At 41.1% G+C, this 19697-nt stretch overlaps 2 protein-coding genes across 5 annotated transcripts in view; one reads left to right on the top strand and one right to left on the bottom strand.

Moving 5' to 3' along the window:
- Nucleotides 1-3429: 3429 nt before the first annotated feature.
- Nucleotides 3430-9914, bottom strand: LOC131676054 (uncharacterized). The gene is made up of 4 exons (XM_058955183.1): nucleotides 9510-9914; nucleotides 8331-9452; nucleotides 3547-7916; nucleotides 3430-3489 (listed from the first exon to the last, which is right to left on the bottom strand). Exons 1-3 carry the CDS (start codon nucleotides 9598-9600, stop codon nucleotides 3946-3948), a joined length of 5184 nt encoding a protein of 1727 aa, XP_058811166.1. The 5' UTR covers nucleotides 9601-9914; the 3' UTR covers nucleotides 3430-3489; nucleotides 3547-3945.
- A 1369-nt stretch (nucleotides 9915-11283) lies between these two features.
- Nucleotides 11284-19697, top strand: part of LOC131679497 (solute carrier family 41 member 1) — a 121437-nt gene continuing 113023 nt past the window's right edge. For 2 of the 4 annotated variants that reach the window (XM_058960267.1, XM_058960234.1), the window contains exon 1: nucleotides 11284-11451. The gene's annotated coding sequence lies outside the window, so the exon portion shown is untranslated. Of the gene's footprint in view, nucleotides 11517-19697 lie in introns of all 4 variants that reach the window. The other 2 variants (XM_058960255.1, XM_058960273.1) reach the window with 2 other exon arrangements.

Raw genomic sequence — 19697 nt, forward strand, 5'->3', positions numbered from 1 at the left:
CCAAACGTCCCGATTTGTAATGTTATGGCAAGTCGCGAGCTCCCCTATATGTCCCTCATTTAATTCTTCTTAAAATCAATCAGTGTAAGAATTCAGCCCCTCTCTTTCTCTTTTCTAGTTCTCATAAGTCTCCTGTACTGCTTTTGTGCTTTTGAGGACCACCTGAAGTCCCGCTGCGTGCTGTCTTGGCAGTAAAGGCTGTCATAACCTCCGTTCCTTTTAGTCTAAGTAATTAATTCCCATGTACATTGAACCTTATTCCTAGCTGAGTTCAGGTGAGTATTTTGCTTCCCAAAAAGCTCCTGGCATCGGGTACAATATGTCAGAAGACCTGCTTTTTCTCAGACAGATGCAAATTATGTAATAATAGTCCTTGGTTATTTCAATCAACCAGAACTTTTGTCTGTAGCTTCTGGGCATGGATACGCATACCCCAAAACCATAATGATGTTCTGCCAGCTGCTTACTATTGGATGTCATGGCTTTTCACGGACCAAATCAAATAAACACGATTTCCAACCACCAATCTAGTTTTCTTGATTTCGCCTTTGTGATTGGAATTGCTCTGGAAATCAAGCCTCGAATGTATTCGTTCCTTTGGATAACTATCATCCCGCTTTAGAAATATCAACTTCTATCTTTACCACACTACAATATAAAGAAGCATTTGCTGTTGATCGGTCTCAATTTTCATAAAACTGATCTAGTAACACTGCACCGCTCCTTGTTGCTGACAGACTGCATGATCAAGTTGATGTAGAAGCTACCGCAAAGCAGTAGCTGGGCTAGGAAGCCTCTCTGGTCCAACGCCTTGCTTCGGAATCTAAAACGTACTCGTGCCAAGTCTCTACGTGCATACAAAAATCGACGATGTGTTCTCGTCAAGCGCTTCATCGCGATAGCAAAAGTATATGTGGCGTTCTTGGTGACGACCCCGATCTTCAAACGCTCCATATTCTCCAGCGATCGCTTCGCGAAATGCGCCGAGGCCTGATCCATTCAGAACACGGCATTGTCCTTCGGGTGGAGTTTTTGAATAAATGCTGCAACTTACGGTAAGCACTTCGTGTTGTACGCATTTGAAACAGTTAACCGCGTGCCCCAGTAGTTCCACGCATGTAAAACACGCTATTCAGCTCAACTTTGTGGGCGGGTAGGTAGACATGGTACTCTTTCTTACAAATCTTGTTTCTGGTAATGTAAACGGGTGTTAAATAAAAAATGAGAATGATTTCAATACCTTTCTGTATTTAAAGTAAAGAGCCTTATATTTTTTCTCTCCAAGAGAATTATTCTCTGGACTCCCTAGAAATGGGTAGCATGTTTCTTTTCGTTCAGGTGCTGTCCGTTCAATCGAAGATGGCGTCGAAACAGCAAGCACTCCGCGAGTATGTTATACGGTTTTACGAAACGCATGGTCATTTTGGAAAAAGGCATACGGTAGACCACTTTTGAGACGAAAACGTACCCGTGAGTACAATTTACTGGATGCTGGCATCCCTAAGCAAAGAGCGGAAGGCCGGTAGCTGCCGTCCGGCGAAGATAATGAGGAAGAAGAAGAAGAAGGAAACGTTGAAAAAATTGTTAGACAACAAGGACGGAACGAATTTGCGTGACGCCGGCCGAAAATATCACTGCTCCCATACCTTGATTCACTGAACCCTCAAGATTGTAACCGTTGGTTCCAAGTAAAGATGCTTGTGCCTCGCCACAAGCTGGTTTGTTACCCGATAATACTCAGGAACTCATTTTGTGTTTTGTTGCGGGCATGTTCTGACGTTGTATGTTGGGTGAAATATGTGTTTCACAGGACTGTGATGTTCAGAATGTCCCTATAGCCAGCGTTAGTTCAGGGAGGTTTGAATCTTTGATAGATGCCCCCTGGCCTATGGCAGACGTCTCTTCTACCAGACAGGTTGCCAAAAGACATAGGACAAAAAGATAAATAAATTTTTCCTTTTTTTAAGCAATCTCCAAAACCGACTTGACCTGAAATGTCGGAACCTGATGTTCGTTCTTTCTGTCCGTGACTAGCAAGAGTTAGAAGTGCGCGTCGGAAATTAGATTAGGGTCGTTGCCTTTAACAGGCTGATAAAGAAAATTAAAAAACGTGTTTTTCATGAGTATAAAATGTAAGGTATAAATGAACATAAAACATTGTAAATCTATTTAAATTTTTCTTTTAGTTACTAAATCTAATTATTACCATAAAAAATCAGTTAATTAGACAGATAGGTGCTAGAGATAATTAAAAGGTAAGACTACAGTTAAATTAAAAATTGATAGGTTAAAACTTATGTGACGATGTGTGCTAATCCTCTGCTCGACAGGTCCGTTGAGCGGCCCTTTTATTTTCCAGCTAGAAAATTCTGGACCAACGCTACAGAACCTTCTCGCAGTTTGTGAAGCTCATTTACGGGTCTAGGGAAAAAGTTTTACCCACTCAAGCCCAGCCTCGATCGTAGTTGCATGGAAGGCAAAATTTCACATCCCCACACGTCACTCCGGGCGATGTTTGAGTAAATCGGACAGAAAACTACAGTCTTCCGGGAACTACACGTTTCTGCGAGAGGTTACCCCGTGCGTCCACCATTTTTAATCATCAAAATTATCGGAATGGTAGAGGTAATTGGCGACTAATACGTTCACGGGGAAGCAGAATCACCGCTGCGGCCGTTAATATAACTAACGTCAACATAGGTAGCAACGAAAACTTCCCAACGGATAAAATACCCGGAAGGTTAATTCATCGTACAGTGGAATTTCCTGCTGGCCAGCATCGTCAGCGTTAAAACACCAGAACCGCCAACATACAGCTGCTTCATTTTTCCTCCGACCGGAGGCACAGTTCCAGTAACCCGCAAACCGCAAGTACACACTAAACCGTCACATACGTAGGGCAATAAATTGTATAGGATGATGAGTGAATATTTTGACATTTTGTTTTCGCCCTTTCACCTATGCGAGTCGTCTTGCGATAGCGATTAACAAACCCCCCCCCACCCCCCCTACACCCGTTTAGCGTTCCCGCACTCTGAACAAGCGTTTAAGTTAGAACGACGGCGGTCAGAATAAACGACCGTGCGAACATAATTTCCCCACCCGCTGAGCATAGAAAGAGTGTAGCCGAGGGGGTAACAAGATGGAGAACATCACCTGTCGGAAGAAGACTCGGTTCCCCCAGGTACACGGACGAGCAGATCATGAAATCGCAGTGCCTGTGGATGACGAAGAACTACCGCGGGACGTCGCACAGTGGCGGGTCTTCAAACAAAAGTCGGACAAAATCTCAAATGTTACCTAATTTGGCTGAAAATCACAAATTAAGGTAATTTTGAGGTGCTGAGCTCATTTTTGATGTCAAAAGTTGTAAAATATTAAATGAATTTTTCCATACAGTGTCATTGAACCTTTCTTATAACTATTGTGGGCGTAAGTTACTGGCCAATTCTTGACAGCAAACACTGTTTTATATCGGTTAGCTTCAAGCTAAAAAATGGATTTTATTAGTCTTTTCATTCGACTGCAATTTATCATACTACTCACAATATTGGTGATCAACCCGTAGATTGAATAAACTCCTATCAGACGATTCCAGTCTAGCTAACTCGCAATATTCCGGGTTCTGGAATTCCATTTTAGGTTAGGTTAGATTTAACTTAGTTAATAATTCTATGCTAGATTTAATTCATCATTTTCATCTTCTAAATAGTACTTACTCTAACTGCTCCGATGTTTAATTGTTAAATTTAGTTTTTAAGATATATCAATACTAATTTGAAGGAAATCCAAAATAAATTTTACCGACACGTTCACTTCAGCAGCGAGCACATTTTTCTGATCTATCTCTTCCCGTCTACATGACATTGATGACATTTCTTCCCTCTTTTCGTGGTCGATTGAGAGTTGCGCCGAGTGGATGTTGACATTGCCATAATAGGGATTTCAGTCGCAACACTCCCCCGCCCGTAAACCTTGGTGTTGCTGCACATCCTGTGCGTTTGAAAGTTCGTTACCAGGTTTACTACAATTCGCGACATCCAACACCGCCAATTGAACTGCTGATCTTCGTACGATTCCTGTCGTAGTCTTCACGAGGGCTTGTCGAACCCTTCCATCTCGTCCGCATATTACTTCCTCGATCTTTCCACGAATCCACTGGTTCCTCGCCGCTCCGCCAACCACCAGTACCAAGTCTCCAACTTGTAGATCCTTTGTGTTTTCAAACCACTTGCATCTTCGAGTGATAACCGGGAGGTATTCTTTCACCCATCTCTTCCAAAACTCGTTTGTTATGAACTGTGCCAGTTTCCAGCTGCTCCGGAGTGTAGCAGCACTAGTTACGGGTTCAGTTGGGAGGATTTTGACGCCGGTAGAGCTTCCCAAAATAAAGTGATTGGGTGTTAATGCCTCCTGATCCGCTGATTGTAGGGGAATGTACGTGAGGGGTCGACAGTTCACCATGGCCTCTGCCTCGTAAATTATAGTCTCAAGTGTTTCATCATCTGGCTTTCGAGGCGCATCCAGGATCGAACCTATTGCCACCTTAACCGAACGAACGAGTCGCTCCCAAGCGCCACCCATATGAGGGGTTGCGGGAGGAATGAATTTCCATCGCGTTTGTGCACTCGTGAATGTCAATGCTAGCGCGTTGTTTCTTGAGACAATTTCATCTTGCAGTTCTCTACTGGCACCTTGGAAGCATGTAGCATTGTCGGTGTGAAACTCTGCCGGTGGTCCTCGGCGGGCCACAAAGCGTCGGACTGCCATTATACAGGATTCCGTGGACAAGCTATGCACCACTTCCATATGAACAGCTCTTATTGTAAGACAGGTAAACAGTGCGATCCATCGCTTCACCTGGCTTCTACCAACCCGCACGAGTACCGGTCCAAAGTAGTCCAATCCGACGAAGGTGAATGGCCGTATACACGGTGTTACTCGAAATTGAGGAAGGGGGGCCATTGCAGGTACTCTTGGAATTGTTCTAGCCACCTGGCACCAACAGCAGTTGTTGGTTACTTTATGTATTAGTACTCGTAGTCTGGCAATTTCAAAGCGTTGGCGCATCTCGTTGACGATTGTCTCACGGTTGGCGTGGCGAAAGCGGCGATGGTACCAGTCTGTAATAAGAACAGTAGTTGGATGTTGCTTTGGGAGGATAGCCGGATACTTAGCTTCGAACGGTGCGAATGCGGCAGCACCACCTCGACTGCGCATTCGGAGAACTCCATGTCTATCGAGGAACGGCCAAGTTTTGTAGAGAGGGCTGGATTTGGCTACGATCGCATGTTCTGCCCCGGGATCGCCTTGAGTGGGCTTCAGTAGAGCGATTTCTTCAGGATATGTCTCCGCTTGAGCGAGTTTCCATAACAATTCTTCGGCTGACTTGAGCTCGTCCTGTTGGAGAATACCCAGTTGCAGCTCCAAATCGTGTTTTTTGCGATGAAGATTGCTCAAGAACCGGAGTACAAATGCCATTGTTCGCTGCAATCGGGACCACTGACTGAAGCGAGCGACGCTAACCAACGGTGTTGGGCTGTTCTGATGGTGAATATTAAGTGATTCCTCTCGTGTGGTTGAGGCAGGCTTTGGTTCGGGCCACATGCTTTCCGGTTTACGTAAGAAGCTTTGCCCTGTGAACCAAACACCATCGGATTGCAGATTTGGACCACTGTTCCATTTGGTGGCTTCGTCGGCCGCATTTAACTTAGAGGGGAGCCACCTCCATTCCTTCTGATCAGTCGACGATAGTATTTCGCCGACACGGAAAGCGACAAACTTGTTGTATCGACGGTGATCTGACGTAATCCATGCCAGAACGGTGGTAGAATCTGTCCACAAATACCTTTGCTTGATTTCGAAAGTATGATAGTTCTGTATCGACTCCAAATAACGGACTCCAAGAACTGCTGCTTTCAATTCGAGTTTGGGAACAGTAAGTGGCTTCAGGGGTGCAACTTTGGATTTGGCACCGATTAACGATACTTCAATTCCTGTTTCCGTGGGTAGGCGAAAGTAGGCCACGCAAGAATACGCTGCCTCGCTAGCGTCAACAAATACATGGACCTGAAGATGATGGATGTCTTTCGGGAACGGAGGTCGGAAATAGCAACGTGGAATACGAATGCTGTCTAGCTGTGGGAAGAGATCTGTCCATCTTTTCCAGCGCTGATAGAGGTCAGCGTTTATCTGATCATCCCAATCGGATCCTGAAGCCCATATATCCTGCATTAGTATTTTTCCATGTATAAGGAAGAAACCGATAAAGCCTAGCGGATCGAATAAACTCATGAGTATCTTAAGCACCTCACGCTTGGTGGGAGTGTGGCCGTCTGCTAGGATTGGTTGTAGGTCACCGCGAAGCGCGAACGTGTATGTGAACGCATCATCCTTCGGTATCCAACGCATGCCGAGGACTGATTCTGCTGATTCGTTTCTCTCCAACAGTAGGTATTTAGATCCTTCGGCTGGTGTTTCTCCAATACCGCGCAACACGTCAATTGAGTTTGATCGGAAGTTTCTTAGTTCAAACCCGCCTCTGGAGTGTACTGTTTTAACTTCTTCAATTACTTCTGTGGCCTCCTGGATAGTTTGAAAGCTATCTAAATAGTCGTCAACATAGTGCCTTTTCTGTATAGCTTCCGAGGCACGAGGATACTGACAAGCAAACTCTGCCGCGTTGATATTTTTCACGTATTGGGCTGACGCGGGAGAGCATGTTGACCCAAAAGTTGCAACGTCCATTACGTAGATCTGCGGACGATCAGTTGGATTATCACGCCAGAGAAACCGTTGCGATTGGCGATCTTGCTCCCGTATTTTTATCTGGTGGAACATCTCCTTGATGTCTCCACATACGGCTATTGGAAACTGACGGAACTGACTCAGGACAGTAGGCAGAGGGGTCAGCAAGTCTGGTCCTTTGAGAAGTTGTGAGTTGAGTGACACGTCGTTGATCTTCGCTGCGGCATCCCATATCAACCTTACTTTACCAGGCTTTTTGGGATTAATAACGACACCCAGTGGCAAATACCAAACGCGCTTCGAATCGGTTGTCGTCAGCTCCACATCGCTAGCCTTATGAGCGTACCCCTTTTTCTCATATTCCGCTATCATCTCTCGAACGCATTCTTTTAGTTGTGGATGTTTCTCCAGCCTTTTTTCCAAAGACTGTAAACGGCGTTTGGCCATCGGGTAGCTATCTGGGAAATTAAAATTATCCGTCTTCCACAAAAGTCCTGTCTCAAATCCGGAACCGGTTCGCCGTGTAGTATCCTTTAGCAGCCGTCTCGCTCGCTGATCTTCCTCAGACTCTATGTTTTGAACTGGATTGACAGTTGCCATGGTGTCTAGAGTGAAATAGTCTCGCAGTTGTTCGTTCAACAAACGATCGGGATCTGTGACTGCAGCGATATGGAAATTGACGAGAGCGTTAGTTGCGTTCGCTACGCATCCGTATATACCCCATCCGAGTCTACATTTCGCTGCGATGGGTTCTCCAGGCTGGCCTTGCCGCACTTTGAGCGGCACACCGAGGTGTAGATTGTCTAGACCGATGAGAAGCTTTGGCTGGATAAGCTCATAGTCCTCAAGCGGAAGCCCTCGTAGATGAGGGAACATCTGTGCTAGCTCACGATACCTTAATGCTTGAGAAGGTAGGATAAGGCTAGTGACTGTGCGGGCATTAACGAGCTTGTGTCTGGTTCTACCCGACATTCCTGCAATTTTCAATTGCACCCTTTGGGATAGTGATTCCTCGCGCGTAACGTTTCCTGTCCATCTCAGAGTCAGTGGTTCTGATTGTCCGGTCACGCCTAGCTGTTCAGCGACTGTTTTTTCTAGCAGAGTGAGCGAAGATCCTTCATCGATGAAAGCAAAGATCGTTATGGCTCGCTCCTGTCCGTATAAGACCACTGGAATCATGCGAAAAACAGGAAACATAGTCTCGGAGGAATAAGGCACGGTTGCAGACACGTTTATTGGATAGGAAGTGGACGAAGATTGATGAAGGAGAGAGTTATGCTCAAGGCGACAATTTTCTATATTGCATCCTTGCCATGATCGACATGGCCACTTGCCGTGACTATTCAAACAGGTCCGACACAGCCCCTTTTGTTGGATTAATTGCCAGCGCTGATCTACAGACATTGTATTGAATTTGCTGCATTCAGCCACACGATGACCTTCGCGATCACACACAGCACATGGACGACCTGGCTTACGATTCGTGGCAAATGAGTTCGTGCTGGGAGGGGAAGACGCAGAATCGACCGAGTGAGTTTGAATATGAGCCCTTGCCCTCGGCCTGTCGCCTTTGTTAGTTGTACCGATGCATGGCAGATCAAATGTTACCTCGCTTGCCGCTGTAACCAATCGCGACATAAAGCTGCCAAACGTCCGCAGTGTAGGCACGGCATCTCGGTTTTTGTAAACGGCCCAATCCAGTCTAAGTGATCCCGGCAGTTTTTCTACCAGTTCCTGCATCAGTACTGGGTTTGAGAGATGACTTTCTTGTTGTGCAGCGGCGAGGTGGTCAACGAGATTTTGAACAGCTAGTCCAAACTCCATTATGGTCTCCAGCCGATCATGTCTCGGGGCTGGCACACATTTTATTTTTTCGAGCAGCGACCGAATGAGTAGCTCCGGCCTCCCATAAAGCGTTCGCAGTATTTGAATCACATGCGGTACTCCCGACGGTAGTAGTAGGCTACTTCGAACAGATTCAAGTGCGTAGCCTTTCAGGCTTCGCTGCAGGCGTATTAAATTTTCCGCCTCGGAAAAGCCGCAAGTAGCAGTCGATTGCTCGAAGCTACTAATAAAGATGGGCCAGTCTTCGGGATGTCCGCTAAACGTTGGTAATTCCTTTCCCAATACTTGACGAGCAGCGATTTGCTGCGTACCCAGCATCGTGGGATGACCTCCGGGTCTAGCTTGAGCAGTCGGGTATGAATGTTGTTGGGGGATGGGTGATTGTACGACCAAATTAGAGAAAGCATCATGTTGGTGACTCTCGCGGTTAGAAATTGATGAGAGGTGATGCGGACTTTCCCGGATTCGATCGGAATCAGCCCGCCCGTTGATCGTGCTTCCTGGTGGGTCTTTGGGGACCACCTGAGATTTCGAGCCGTTTTCGCTATTGTCTCCCGAAATCTTCCCCTTTGATCCTCCACCGTGTTGGTTATTCAGCCATGCTGAGACTTTTTCCTTCGAACTGATAATTGACCCGGGTGTCGATTCAGCCTTGCTACTCGCTGCTATTTGATGAAGGAGTTGTCGTTTTTGTTCCAGCGACTCCTGCCGAATCAACTGTTGCTTTGCTTGAAAGGCTTTTTCATCCTGAAGTTTCAGCTCTCGCAGCCGTTTTTCCTCCTCCATCAGCAATTTTATCTCAGCTATCTGGCGCTGCTTGGCGCATCCAGGATCGAACCTATTGCCACCTAAAAGCCAAGCTAAAAAATGGATTTTATTAGTCTTTTCATTCGACTGCAATTTATCATACTACTCACAATATTGGTGATCAACCCGTAGATTGAATAAACTCCTATCAGACGATTCCAGTCTAGCTAACTCGCAATATTCCGGGTTCTGGAATTCCATTTTAGGTTAGGTTAGATTTAACTTAGTTAATAATTCTATGCTAGATTTAATTCATCATTTTCATCTTCTAAATAGTACTTACTCTAACTGCTCCGATGTTTAATTGTTAAATTTAGTTTTTAAGATATATCAATACTAATTTGAAGGAAATCCAAAATAAATTTTACCGACACGTTCACTTCAGCAGCGAGCACATTTTTCTGATCTATCTCTTCCCGTCTACATGACATTGATGACATTTCTTCCCTCTTTTCGTGGTCGATTGAGAGTTGCGCCGAGTGGATGTTGACATTGCCATAATAGGGATTTCAGTCGCAACAACTATGATCCCATTTTCATGATAGATTTTCCGTTACTGTTCACCAATGTCAGCAATATCATAAAAATGAAGAACAATATTTTAAATCTATTGTATAACATGTTGGTTTACTGTAGATTGTCTAACTATTTTACACAAAACCATATCAGCAACAAAGCTTCAAAATCTCCTTAAACCTTTTTGCGCACCTAGGCGCAGAACGAGACCATGATATTCGAAAAGTAGAGGTTATTTACCATAGAATGTATACTATGTGACCGTTCCGAAATGATTCCGAAATTTGTTCAGAATACATTAGTGAAAAAAGTATTGTTGATCTGACCACCTCAAACAAATTTGAACTAAAAAGTCATAGTTCCAAGCAAATTTACTTAATCTAATTTATTCACTAACCAAGTTCTTTCGTTCCTCTACACAATGAAACTAGTTGTGCTAAAATCGGACCAAAATCAAAAGAGCAACATGCATTTGAAGTGAACAGAGCAATGGTGGTTTCGGAAATGAAAATCATTAAAAAGTCCGGACTTTGATACGTTTAAACTCATGTTAAAAATCATGTTCTTATCCAATGATCATAATATTTTGAATATACATCATTCAATACATGATAAATTTATGAAAAATAGAAAATATCAATATTTCAAAAATAATTTTTTGAGGTTTTGGCCAGCCTCCAGCCACTGTGCGTCGTTCGTGCTGGACGACGAAAGCTACTTCCGCTCTCGAAGACCCACATTCCGGGAAATGACAGCTACTATTCCAGCGATAAGTCGGTCACACCCCCGAAGTAAAACATAAGTTTAGGCATAAATTTGAAAAAAGTTATGCTGTACATCGCCATATCGGAAAGAGGAATTTCAAAGCAGTGGTTTTAAACAGATTTTTTTTAATGCTTATTAACAACAGATATGCATAAATAATGCAAATATACTGCATGAAGCATCCAAAATGCAAATATATGCTAAGGTGTTTATAGGAATTTCCAACTTATCTACAGGTTGCACAAAAATATTTCCCTACAACATTACAATACCCTTCCATCTCCTATAACGTTACCAAAATGATGTAAATAACGCCATTGTGTATGCAATTTTCAAATGACTCATGTTCCCTCAATGATCGCAATAACGCTGCGCAGCGTTCGACATGGCGTGTTCATTTTCTAGTCTCAAATGAACACCACACCACGCTGTGTCGACTTTCACCCTGCCCAGTTTGACAGCGAAACATACCAACACAAGCACCAAAAAAGGACACAAGGCAATGAGAATCGTTCCTGTTTGGGGCGCTGCATGCATACAACATACACGTACCAACCCACGTACAAGGACACCGTCGTCGTCATCGCGTTGTCTGGTCTGGCGAAGCGTACACTGGGCCGCGTTGCACAATGTGGTACAAGATGTGAACCGAACAACTCGTGTGCGCTTCAATTTTTCGCTCGTGTCCATATCTCTGGTCTTTCTGGAGAAAAAGCAGAAAAGTACACCATCGGAGATTAATGGTTCTTTCGCGGGAGTGATTTTCAACGGGTTGGTTATCTTGGCTTACTATAGAAATTTGGTGCTGTGTTAATTTAGTGAAAAAGTCCATTATCGTATGTGATATAAGTAGGCGTTAGTGCACATAGAAAATTATTTTTGCGTAATGTGATGCAATTTGAGAAGCGAGGTCTGATTATCGATTAGGAAACTGCAGTTTCGCAGTTTGTGATACGTGAAAAAAGTGATACCTGCCAGTGAATGAAAATCGAACAAAGAAGAAAATTGCACAAAATTTGAGTTCGGAATCGATTAGTGCTAACTGACTAAACTGAATAAAACACGATTTGATTGTTCAATAATCGTTCCTAGTGTTCAAAAGCAAGGCTTTGAGGCTTAACCATCTTTCGATTGGGTGAATATATCATGTTTTTTTCGACATCCGTAACAGCACACTTTTTCCGACATGCTGTACTCTATGAGCTGTTGTTCTGTTTAGTTGAAGAGATGTGTTTTAGATACCGCAATGTACCATCATATTTCATTGTTCATCTAGGAACCACTTCAACAGCCCCACTAGTCACATCAGCATTCGGTTCAGTGCTTAATGTTTATGGTGTCACCTTGCATTCATAACCGCATCATATGAGGCAAAAACAAAGTTTAAAAAATCGATAGTCGTAACTTCATCCCCCTCAGTTACATGTTCACTAAAGTTATAAGGTTCTTTCGCCGCTTATCCTGTCATCCGCTGTATATGGTGTAGTTGGTAGTTCCCTAGCCACTTTCCCCAGCAATAAGCAACACTACATTCTCCCAATACCACATTTCACTGCCCAGAGTGCAGTGTGTGGACCCAGCAAGGGCTCAAATTATCACCTCGTGGTATCACTGCTGAGCATGCGGTGCTATATGTATTGGCGAAACAGAACAACAACAACAACATATAAAACGAACAGGATAACAACGCAACATACAACGCGTTTCGCCCCTGCTAGTAGACATTCATGCCACCTCATACTGGGCGGAAAGGACGGGTGAATAGCGGCAGAAGCAGTCGATGTTACGCACGTGCTAGAATCGATATAATGATTACATGCCGCATGGCATGAAAAAAAATCTGGAAGGATTATTAAAGTTTTTCGGGAACATTCTACTCAAACACGTTCGCTACATACTCTACAAAACATGAACTCCCATAAAACTAACGATTAATCGTTTAATTTTGCACTAGAACATGAAATTATAAATTCATTCTCATAAAACATTGACCTCCCAAACTTTATTCCTTTACTCGAGACGCTGTTTTAAACACATGTAGTTATGTTGTGTTCTGTTATGAGGCTTCCTTTGTTCAAATGTTGTTACTCCGAAGCAAAGTCCGTTCGAAACAGGGTAGTAGAGCTTCCTTTTGCAGTTCTGTGAGTGTGTATATGCTTTCTCAACTTTCTGGAAGGACGGCTAATTATTTTCAAACGTAAATTGCTGTACATAAATAGCAGTGAATAGCACAGTAAGCGCAGTAAGGATTGAAATTGATTGATTTAATCCTATTAATGAGGTCCGCTCTAATTATTTACTGTGTATTACAAGCTGCAGTAGCGGATCCAGGGGAGCGTCCTAGAGGTCCGGACCCCTTTCAAATATTTTTAACTTTTCGAAAAAATTTTAATTTGTTTCAATTTTATATTAATTTCAATTTTAAAATCATTTCAAATCAAAATTGGCATCCAAAACTGATTTTCATTAAATGAGGTTTTGACGTATAACGTATTGTATAATGTTCATTTCAAAAGCAAAATTTCGGACCCCTCCGGAAATATTTTTCTAGATCCTCTTCTGACAAGCTGTAAAACGTTTTACATCATAACTCGTATTTTCAAACTAGAACTTTGAAGTGTGTATTTTCAAACTAGAACTTCGAAATGTGGACATCTGGTAAACAACGCTTTCCTTCAAATTGTTGTCTAATATTTTCACTACAAGCTAACAGGAATACTATCTAGTCTAGATTTCAAGTGAACTATAAAAAATTAATTACGCTCTTAGAAAAAATTAAAATCACATTTGACGCTAAAACATTGCGACGTATTTTTATGACTGATATACGAAATCTGCATGTTTTGACTTGTAAAATAATATATTGTGTCTCTTTTGATGTAAAACTCGATTGAACGAGCTGAGGATTTGTGAACGACGTATATTTTTACTTGTTCTTGAATGGACGGATGAATATGGAACATTGCAAGATGACGTCATCTGAGTAAAAATTCTCGTAAAAATGACTGACAGTTCAGCCAGTTCGTTTACTTGGTGTTAAAATTTAAAAGCAACTCGAACCATGTTGCTTGCACTGGATGGAATTAAATATTTTTTAAGTCCAAGTAAACAAGCTCTCTGAACTGTCAGCATAGTGAGGTTATACATTTTCATGCAATGTTCTATATAATATGTACTATTGGATGCGCTAACATTGGTTGTACCCGTAGGTCGTTCAGTGGAAAGACACAAAAAAGGAATTGCTACGGTCATCAGAGAACATTGATGCTTATTTTTTGCTGACACATTAAGCAATTTACGTTGCCAAAAAAAATAACAAAACCTAGTAGTCGTTGGGAGACGATTTGTCTAGGAGACTGTGTTCGAAAGTTGATGAGTCGACATTAGCTTTCGTAGTCCGGTAGTTGGTGCGGGTTACTATGAAGGTTGGCTCAAGGCATAGTGAAGTAAGCTTTCCTTGACCGTCGTTTAGGTTTGCAGCGACAGTACATGTTGCTAGTATGTAGTCCAGACAATAACTCTATAACCTAATAGACTGAATAATGTACAGAAGAAAGCGTCAAGTGTGCAGTTATCGTCAAAGTGGGAAATTTTACGCTGGAAGAACCCTAACACAGCATTTAGCTTGGCGTTTGCCAAATATATATATTGTATACCGTCAAGATAGAAATCTTGTATTGGGTAGCAAAATTCCTACTTCGGAATATATACTACGTAGAGTGTATTTGTTTATACATGACACACCGCTGTTCCCCAGTAAAGTTCAGTTCCAGAATCAGTTGTGTCACTGAAGTCGGAATACTAACTATAACCTGCAAGAATTTCCGGTAAAACTATACTGGGTCAATATGCTCGTTCATGATTTGGTGTCAGTTTCGTTTATTTTTTCATCCATGAACGTTTTGTTAACAGAGATAGGTTAAATAATTTTTGTAGCATTTTTGTGAATTAATAATTGATTTAACTAGAAACAAATTCTCCACCTGCAGGTAAGATAAGTACTGGGACAGTTTCCTGCCACGTTAGCTCCCGATTTTCGTCAAAAGTGCTGCCCGTGGTTCGGTCAAAAGTGTTGGTAGAGCAGGATTACTGCCGGCTGAAGCTAAAGGAGTTTGCGCTTTACCAGCAAACCACAAATAATCCTTGCCATGTGCCTCTCTCGCCGCAGAACATAAGCCGAACGAGCTAACAGCCAACAGTAGGGCATTGCATAAAACAACCAGTTTCAAAATCTCAAAGGCCCCTTCATATTGTAACAAATGTCAAAGTAGGGGACGGGAATCGATTGCCTTGTACGCAGCTCACCTGGGTTCGAACCCAATCTCGCACATAGGGTTAGAGATTTTTCTAACCTGAAGAGGCGAATGACCTTAAGGTTAAAACCTCTATAATCGAAAAAAATGTCAAAGTAAACTCAAATGCCACATTGTTTGGACAATTATAGACCTCCGCCCACTAAGCATGATGTTTTTGCCATTGGCGCTATGGGACAATATGCGGACCAAATATATTAAATGCACTTTTGAAGCATCACTCGGGAAACTACAGTTTATACCTTATTTTTTAAAGAAAACATTTCAATGGAAATATTCGCATTTCTCAAAAATTGGGGAAGTTAGAGTTTTGGGACATTTTTTCTCATTTTTTTAAATTTTTAATAGCCATTCTGCTCTATGGAGCATATCATACAAATTTTGTAGTTTTTCTAATGAAAAAAATCAGAAATCGAATGGAACCTCTGTTACGTTTGTCAGAATACGAGAAGTTTGGGTTCTAGGGCATTTTGTCATTCGCATCAAATTTTATCATTTTCTCATTCATATATCTTTATTATACTTCAATAATTTTTTGATAAATGTACCTTGTTGAAAGCGAAAAAATTTTAGAAACAAAATAGAATAGATTGGCTGTCAGAAAAAATCAGAAACATAAGATCTTTGACATTCCGTCTAGAAATTACATTTTTTCATCCAATGCCTTAATACCCTAACTTTCCGTATTTTTTATTTTTATTATGAAAATGAATCAGTAATAGTCTACCAATGCCCCGAGTACATTGCACAGTGCACAGTGGTCCCAAAAAGCAAAAAAGGGGTTTTTTTAGACTGCGTCAAAACTGTTGACTTTAGCAATGTGGTGTCTTCGCGAAAGTTTCTTGGAATAGAACTCCTCTTCTTTCTGTATTATTGGATTGATGATTAATCTTCCTAATAGTGAGTTACAAAATTTATTTTCTTCAATAATTCAGATAGACAAATACTTTAGCAAAGTAGTAGGGATTGTTACTTGAAGACTTCAAATCTCTATCTGTTAAAGATTAACATGGGATATGAGATATGGGGCATATTTATAAAAGGCCCCTTAAAACAGTTTTTCATAAGTTTTCTTCTAGATTTTTCCCATTATATAAATATTCTAGAACATTATTTGGACTATTAAACTGCATTACTTTGGAAAATCTTCATGCAAATGAATCAATGCATTGATGTCTTTGTAATGAGGAGACATAGATAAGTGCTAACAAAATTGGACGATTTTTTTTGCTCTTTTCCAAGATGCTGAGTGATTCATCACACAGAAACAACTTTTTCAATAATGTATATTTTCTTTTACATACTTTTACTTGTGTTCGAGAATGACTAATGTACTATTCTTGAATGAACTTCTTCCTTTATCATCTCCTTTGTATAAATTTTATTTGTTATGAACTTCAACCTTTCTATTTACATTGATTCATTTTCATAAAGATTTTCCCAACAGAATGAGAAAAAACTGAAAACTGCTTTTTTTCGTTTTACAAGATGGTCGCTTATTGGGACGCTCTCAGTTGGACCTTAACACAACCCAAATGAGAGATGAATGGTTGCAATGCTCGAGACAAACCATTGTGCATTATGCCTTCAAGTACTTTTACAATGTAGTTTATGATAAAATTTCACGGTAATTTTCTACGTTATGAATGTGGATTGAAATTGGATCAGAAATTGATAGATTGAAGTTGTAGGCTACGGGAAAAGATAAAGCATAACGCATTCCTTTATGAAAACCAAAGGTAGACCATCGACTCCTGGCCCTTTAGGAGTATCCACCAATGTTAACTCTATCTAGCCTCACTGTCAATAAAAGGAAATTTAATCCCTAATTTTCAGTATGGTTCAAAGCAGGAAGAAGGTAGCAGCGATCCTGCGTTGAGCACACGTAAAAATGATTCGGCAAGTAGATTGATAGAATTTTCCAGAGAACCAACTACCCTTCACATCGTAGTAACCGTTGGATTGTGTTCGACTATCTTTCCACCGGCTTCTCCGGTATTATTCATCAGGAAGTGGGTTCATGCAGGCTAAACGAGACAGGCCCAACAAGCTACCTACAAAACACCATGTTACAAACAATCCGGAAAAAATAAGGATCAGAAAAATTAGCGACGAAAAAAGAAAGACTACAATTGGAAACTTGGAATAAGAAACTTGAAAGTCACAGCATTGTACGAACTTTGCTATGTAGAACAGAAGGTATGAAAAAACGAATATCGAGCGGCTATATTCTATCACCGGCTTTACAGTGCTGGACAAGGTGCAGCAATGCGTGATCAAGTGGCAGGCTAACAGCGATATGTGTTGTGAAAATCATAGGCTGTTTCTATAACTGCCGCGTCAGCAACGTGCGAGACCTGGGAACGGTCGACGTAGATCCCAAAAGCTCCAAGTCCCGGAGTCTCCAGGAGTCAAACCAGGAGAGGTGGCACCCCTACACTTATCGAAAACTTTACTTATTGATGCTTCATAGTAGCAGTGTAAACGAGTTACAGTTGTATACCCCGGAGATTCGATGGTAACTACTTTAACTAAGTCTACTGCCAGCTGCCTCAAAGCAGCACAGAATTCTAAACATCACTATTAAAATGAAAACCTGTTTAAATCCACCTAGTGGTGCAATTATGCCTTTCTCATTTGTCCAAACTAATATTCCATCACAGACTAACAGACATAACACTCAAAAATAAAACTTCGTCCGCTTTAACGGTCATTTCAAATATATTTGTAGTTGGTACTGTGGCCACATTTGAAATTATGGCGCCACTGACATATGAACAAGCATAGACCACTAGTGAAAAATTGTTCCCAAACCTGAGAGGTAACCCACCAGTAAATGAGTGTTTGGGATCGTGAATAAAAGGTGGAGCTAGTGTTCTGGGAAAATTGTCGGATTTTTTAGGGAATTTCCTCATAGTGTTATGTCTGTTAGTCTGTGATTCCATGACTGGTTATGTTCAATATAATGGTGGAAATTTATATTACATATTCAGTACGATTTGCACATACATACAATGGATCGACAGCTACGACCTTGAGATGCTATGTGTCGACGCTGAAACACTTGAAACCAGAGGCGAATCCAGGAGGAGAGTTCGAGGCATCCGAACCCCGCAGAAAATTTTCAACTTGTTAAGAAATTCTAAACTAATTTCAATTTTAAAGTAGTTTAAAACTCAAAAACTCAAAAAATCTTGACATTCAGCTTGGTTAATGAGATACAGCGAGAAACGCGCTGAGAAATTTTTAATTTTTTGCTTCAAATGACTGTATCTTGATGCATAATATGTTTGTATGTGTAAAACTATTTGAGAAACGCAATGGCATAATCGATTTCAAAACAAAAATACATGATTTGTGAGAAAAATGCAGTTTAAGTTTTTATCTGGAAATATAGCATATTTGGCAACACTGTAACCAAAATAACTATTTTTCTTAGATTCCCTGACTCATTTCCTTCAAAATGCATCTCAACGATTATTTAAAGACCAAAAGAAACCAAAGATATGAATAAAAGTTAATAATTGATGATCTTTTCTGTGGAAAATTTTCCATGCACAATTATGACACGCCATACAAATTTAATACACCTATGACACGTGTGAGTGCGACTTTTGTTTACACTTTTAGTAAAAACTCGCAACATAGTCAACCGATCTTCGTAATATTTGAGAGGTTAATACAGAATAGATAGACGCATCAATTGCCTCTCTTGTATTGTTTATACCATTTATAAGTTTCAAGATATTCAAGCTCAAACTTTAAAAATCGTTTTTCTCGAAATGTGCAAAATGGCGCTTGTCATAAGATAGCACAACAGCGACGAAATGTTGTTTATCGCGTATCACGTAATGTGTTCATTTCAAAATCGAAATTTCAAACCCAATAGGAAACTTTATTCTAGATTCGCCTCAACTTGAAACAAAAATATATAATATTTAATTTGCTTGATCAGCATTAAATCAATTTCGTATTTCGGCAAACTAATTTTATCATTCGAGGGTGTGTGTGTGTGAAGGGGATGAATAACCCACAACCAAACCACCTATAAACGTCAAAAAAATAGGGAGTGTTGTGTAGTGGCACAGCATCTTCTCTGGTCGAACCCTGAACTCGTTAGTGAGCTTAGCATAAAATATGGAGGTGTAAAAGTAGATAGATAGATATCATCGATTCTGTGTACACGGATACGAAAAACTACCAAAAGTTGAGCTCTTTTGACTCAATCTGGGGGTAACGTGGAATAAGGTAAAAATAGGTAAACCGTGTAGAAGGTAGTTTCCCTTTAACCACGGCAAAAATCACAACTCATTGAGAGGTTTTTTATACTCAACCTTGAGTTAAATTTACTTAAATTTAAGTTGAATCTACCTAATTTTGAGTATACTTCAAACAACTCAAAAGTACCTTATTCCATGGTTGATCCGGACTGAGTCGAATCTTTTTCTTTGTTTTTGACAACACTCATTAGTGCGAAAGCAACGCAAAACTCAAAATTACTTAAATTAAGTTAAAAAAACTTATTTTGTGGGTTGTTTTATTTTCCGTGTACAGTAGTAGCGCTGCACAGTTTCATTGATTGTTGGCCATGATGCCAGAGTTAAGGTTGCACAGAGAATGCGTAAAATTCGCAAACGAAAAAAGCAGTTTTTTTCCACACCGTATGTCAGATCTTCATAAAAATCAATCAGCGTATGTAGAATG

The sequence above is a fragment of the Topomyia yanbarensis genome, chromosome 1 (genome assembly GCF_030247195.1).
Source record: "Topomyia yanbarensis strain Yona2022 chromosome 1, ASM3024719v1, whole genome shotgun sequence".
Lineage (NCBI taxonomy): Eukaryota > Metazoa > Arthropoda > Insecta > Diptera > Culicidae > Topomyia > Topomyia yanbarensis.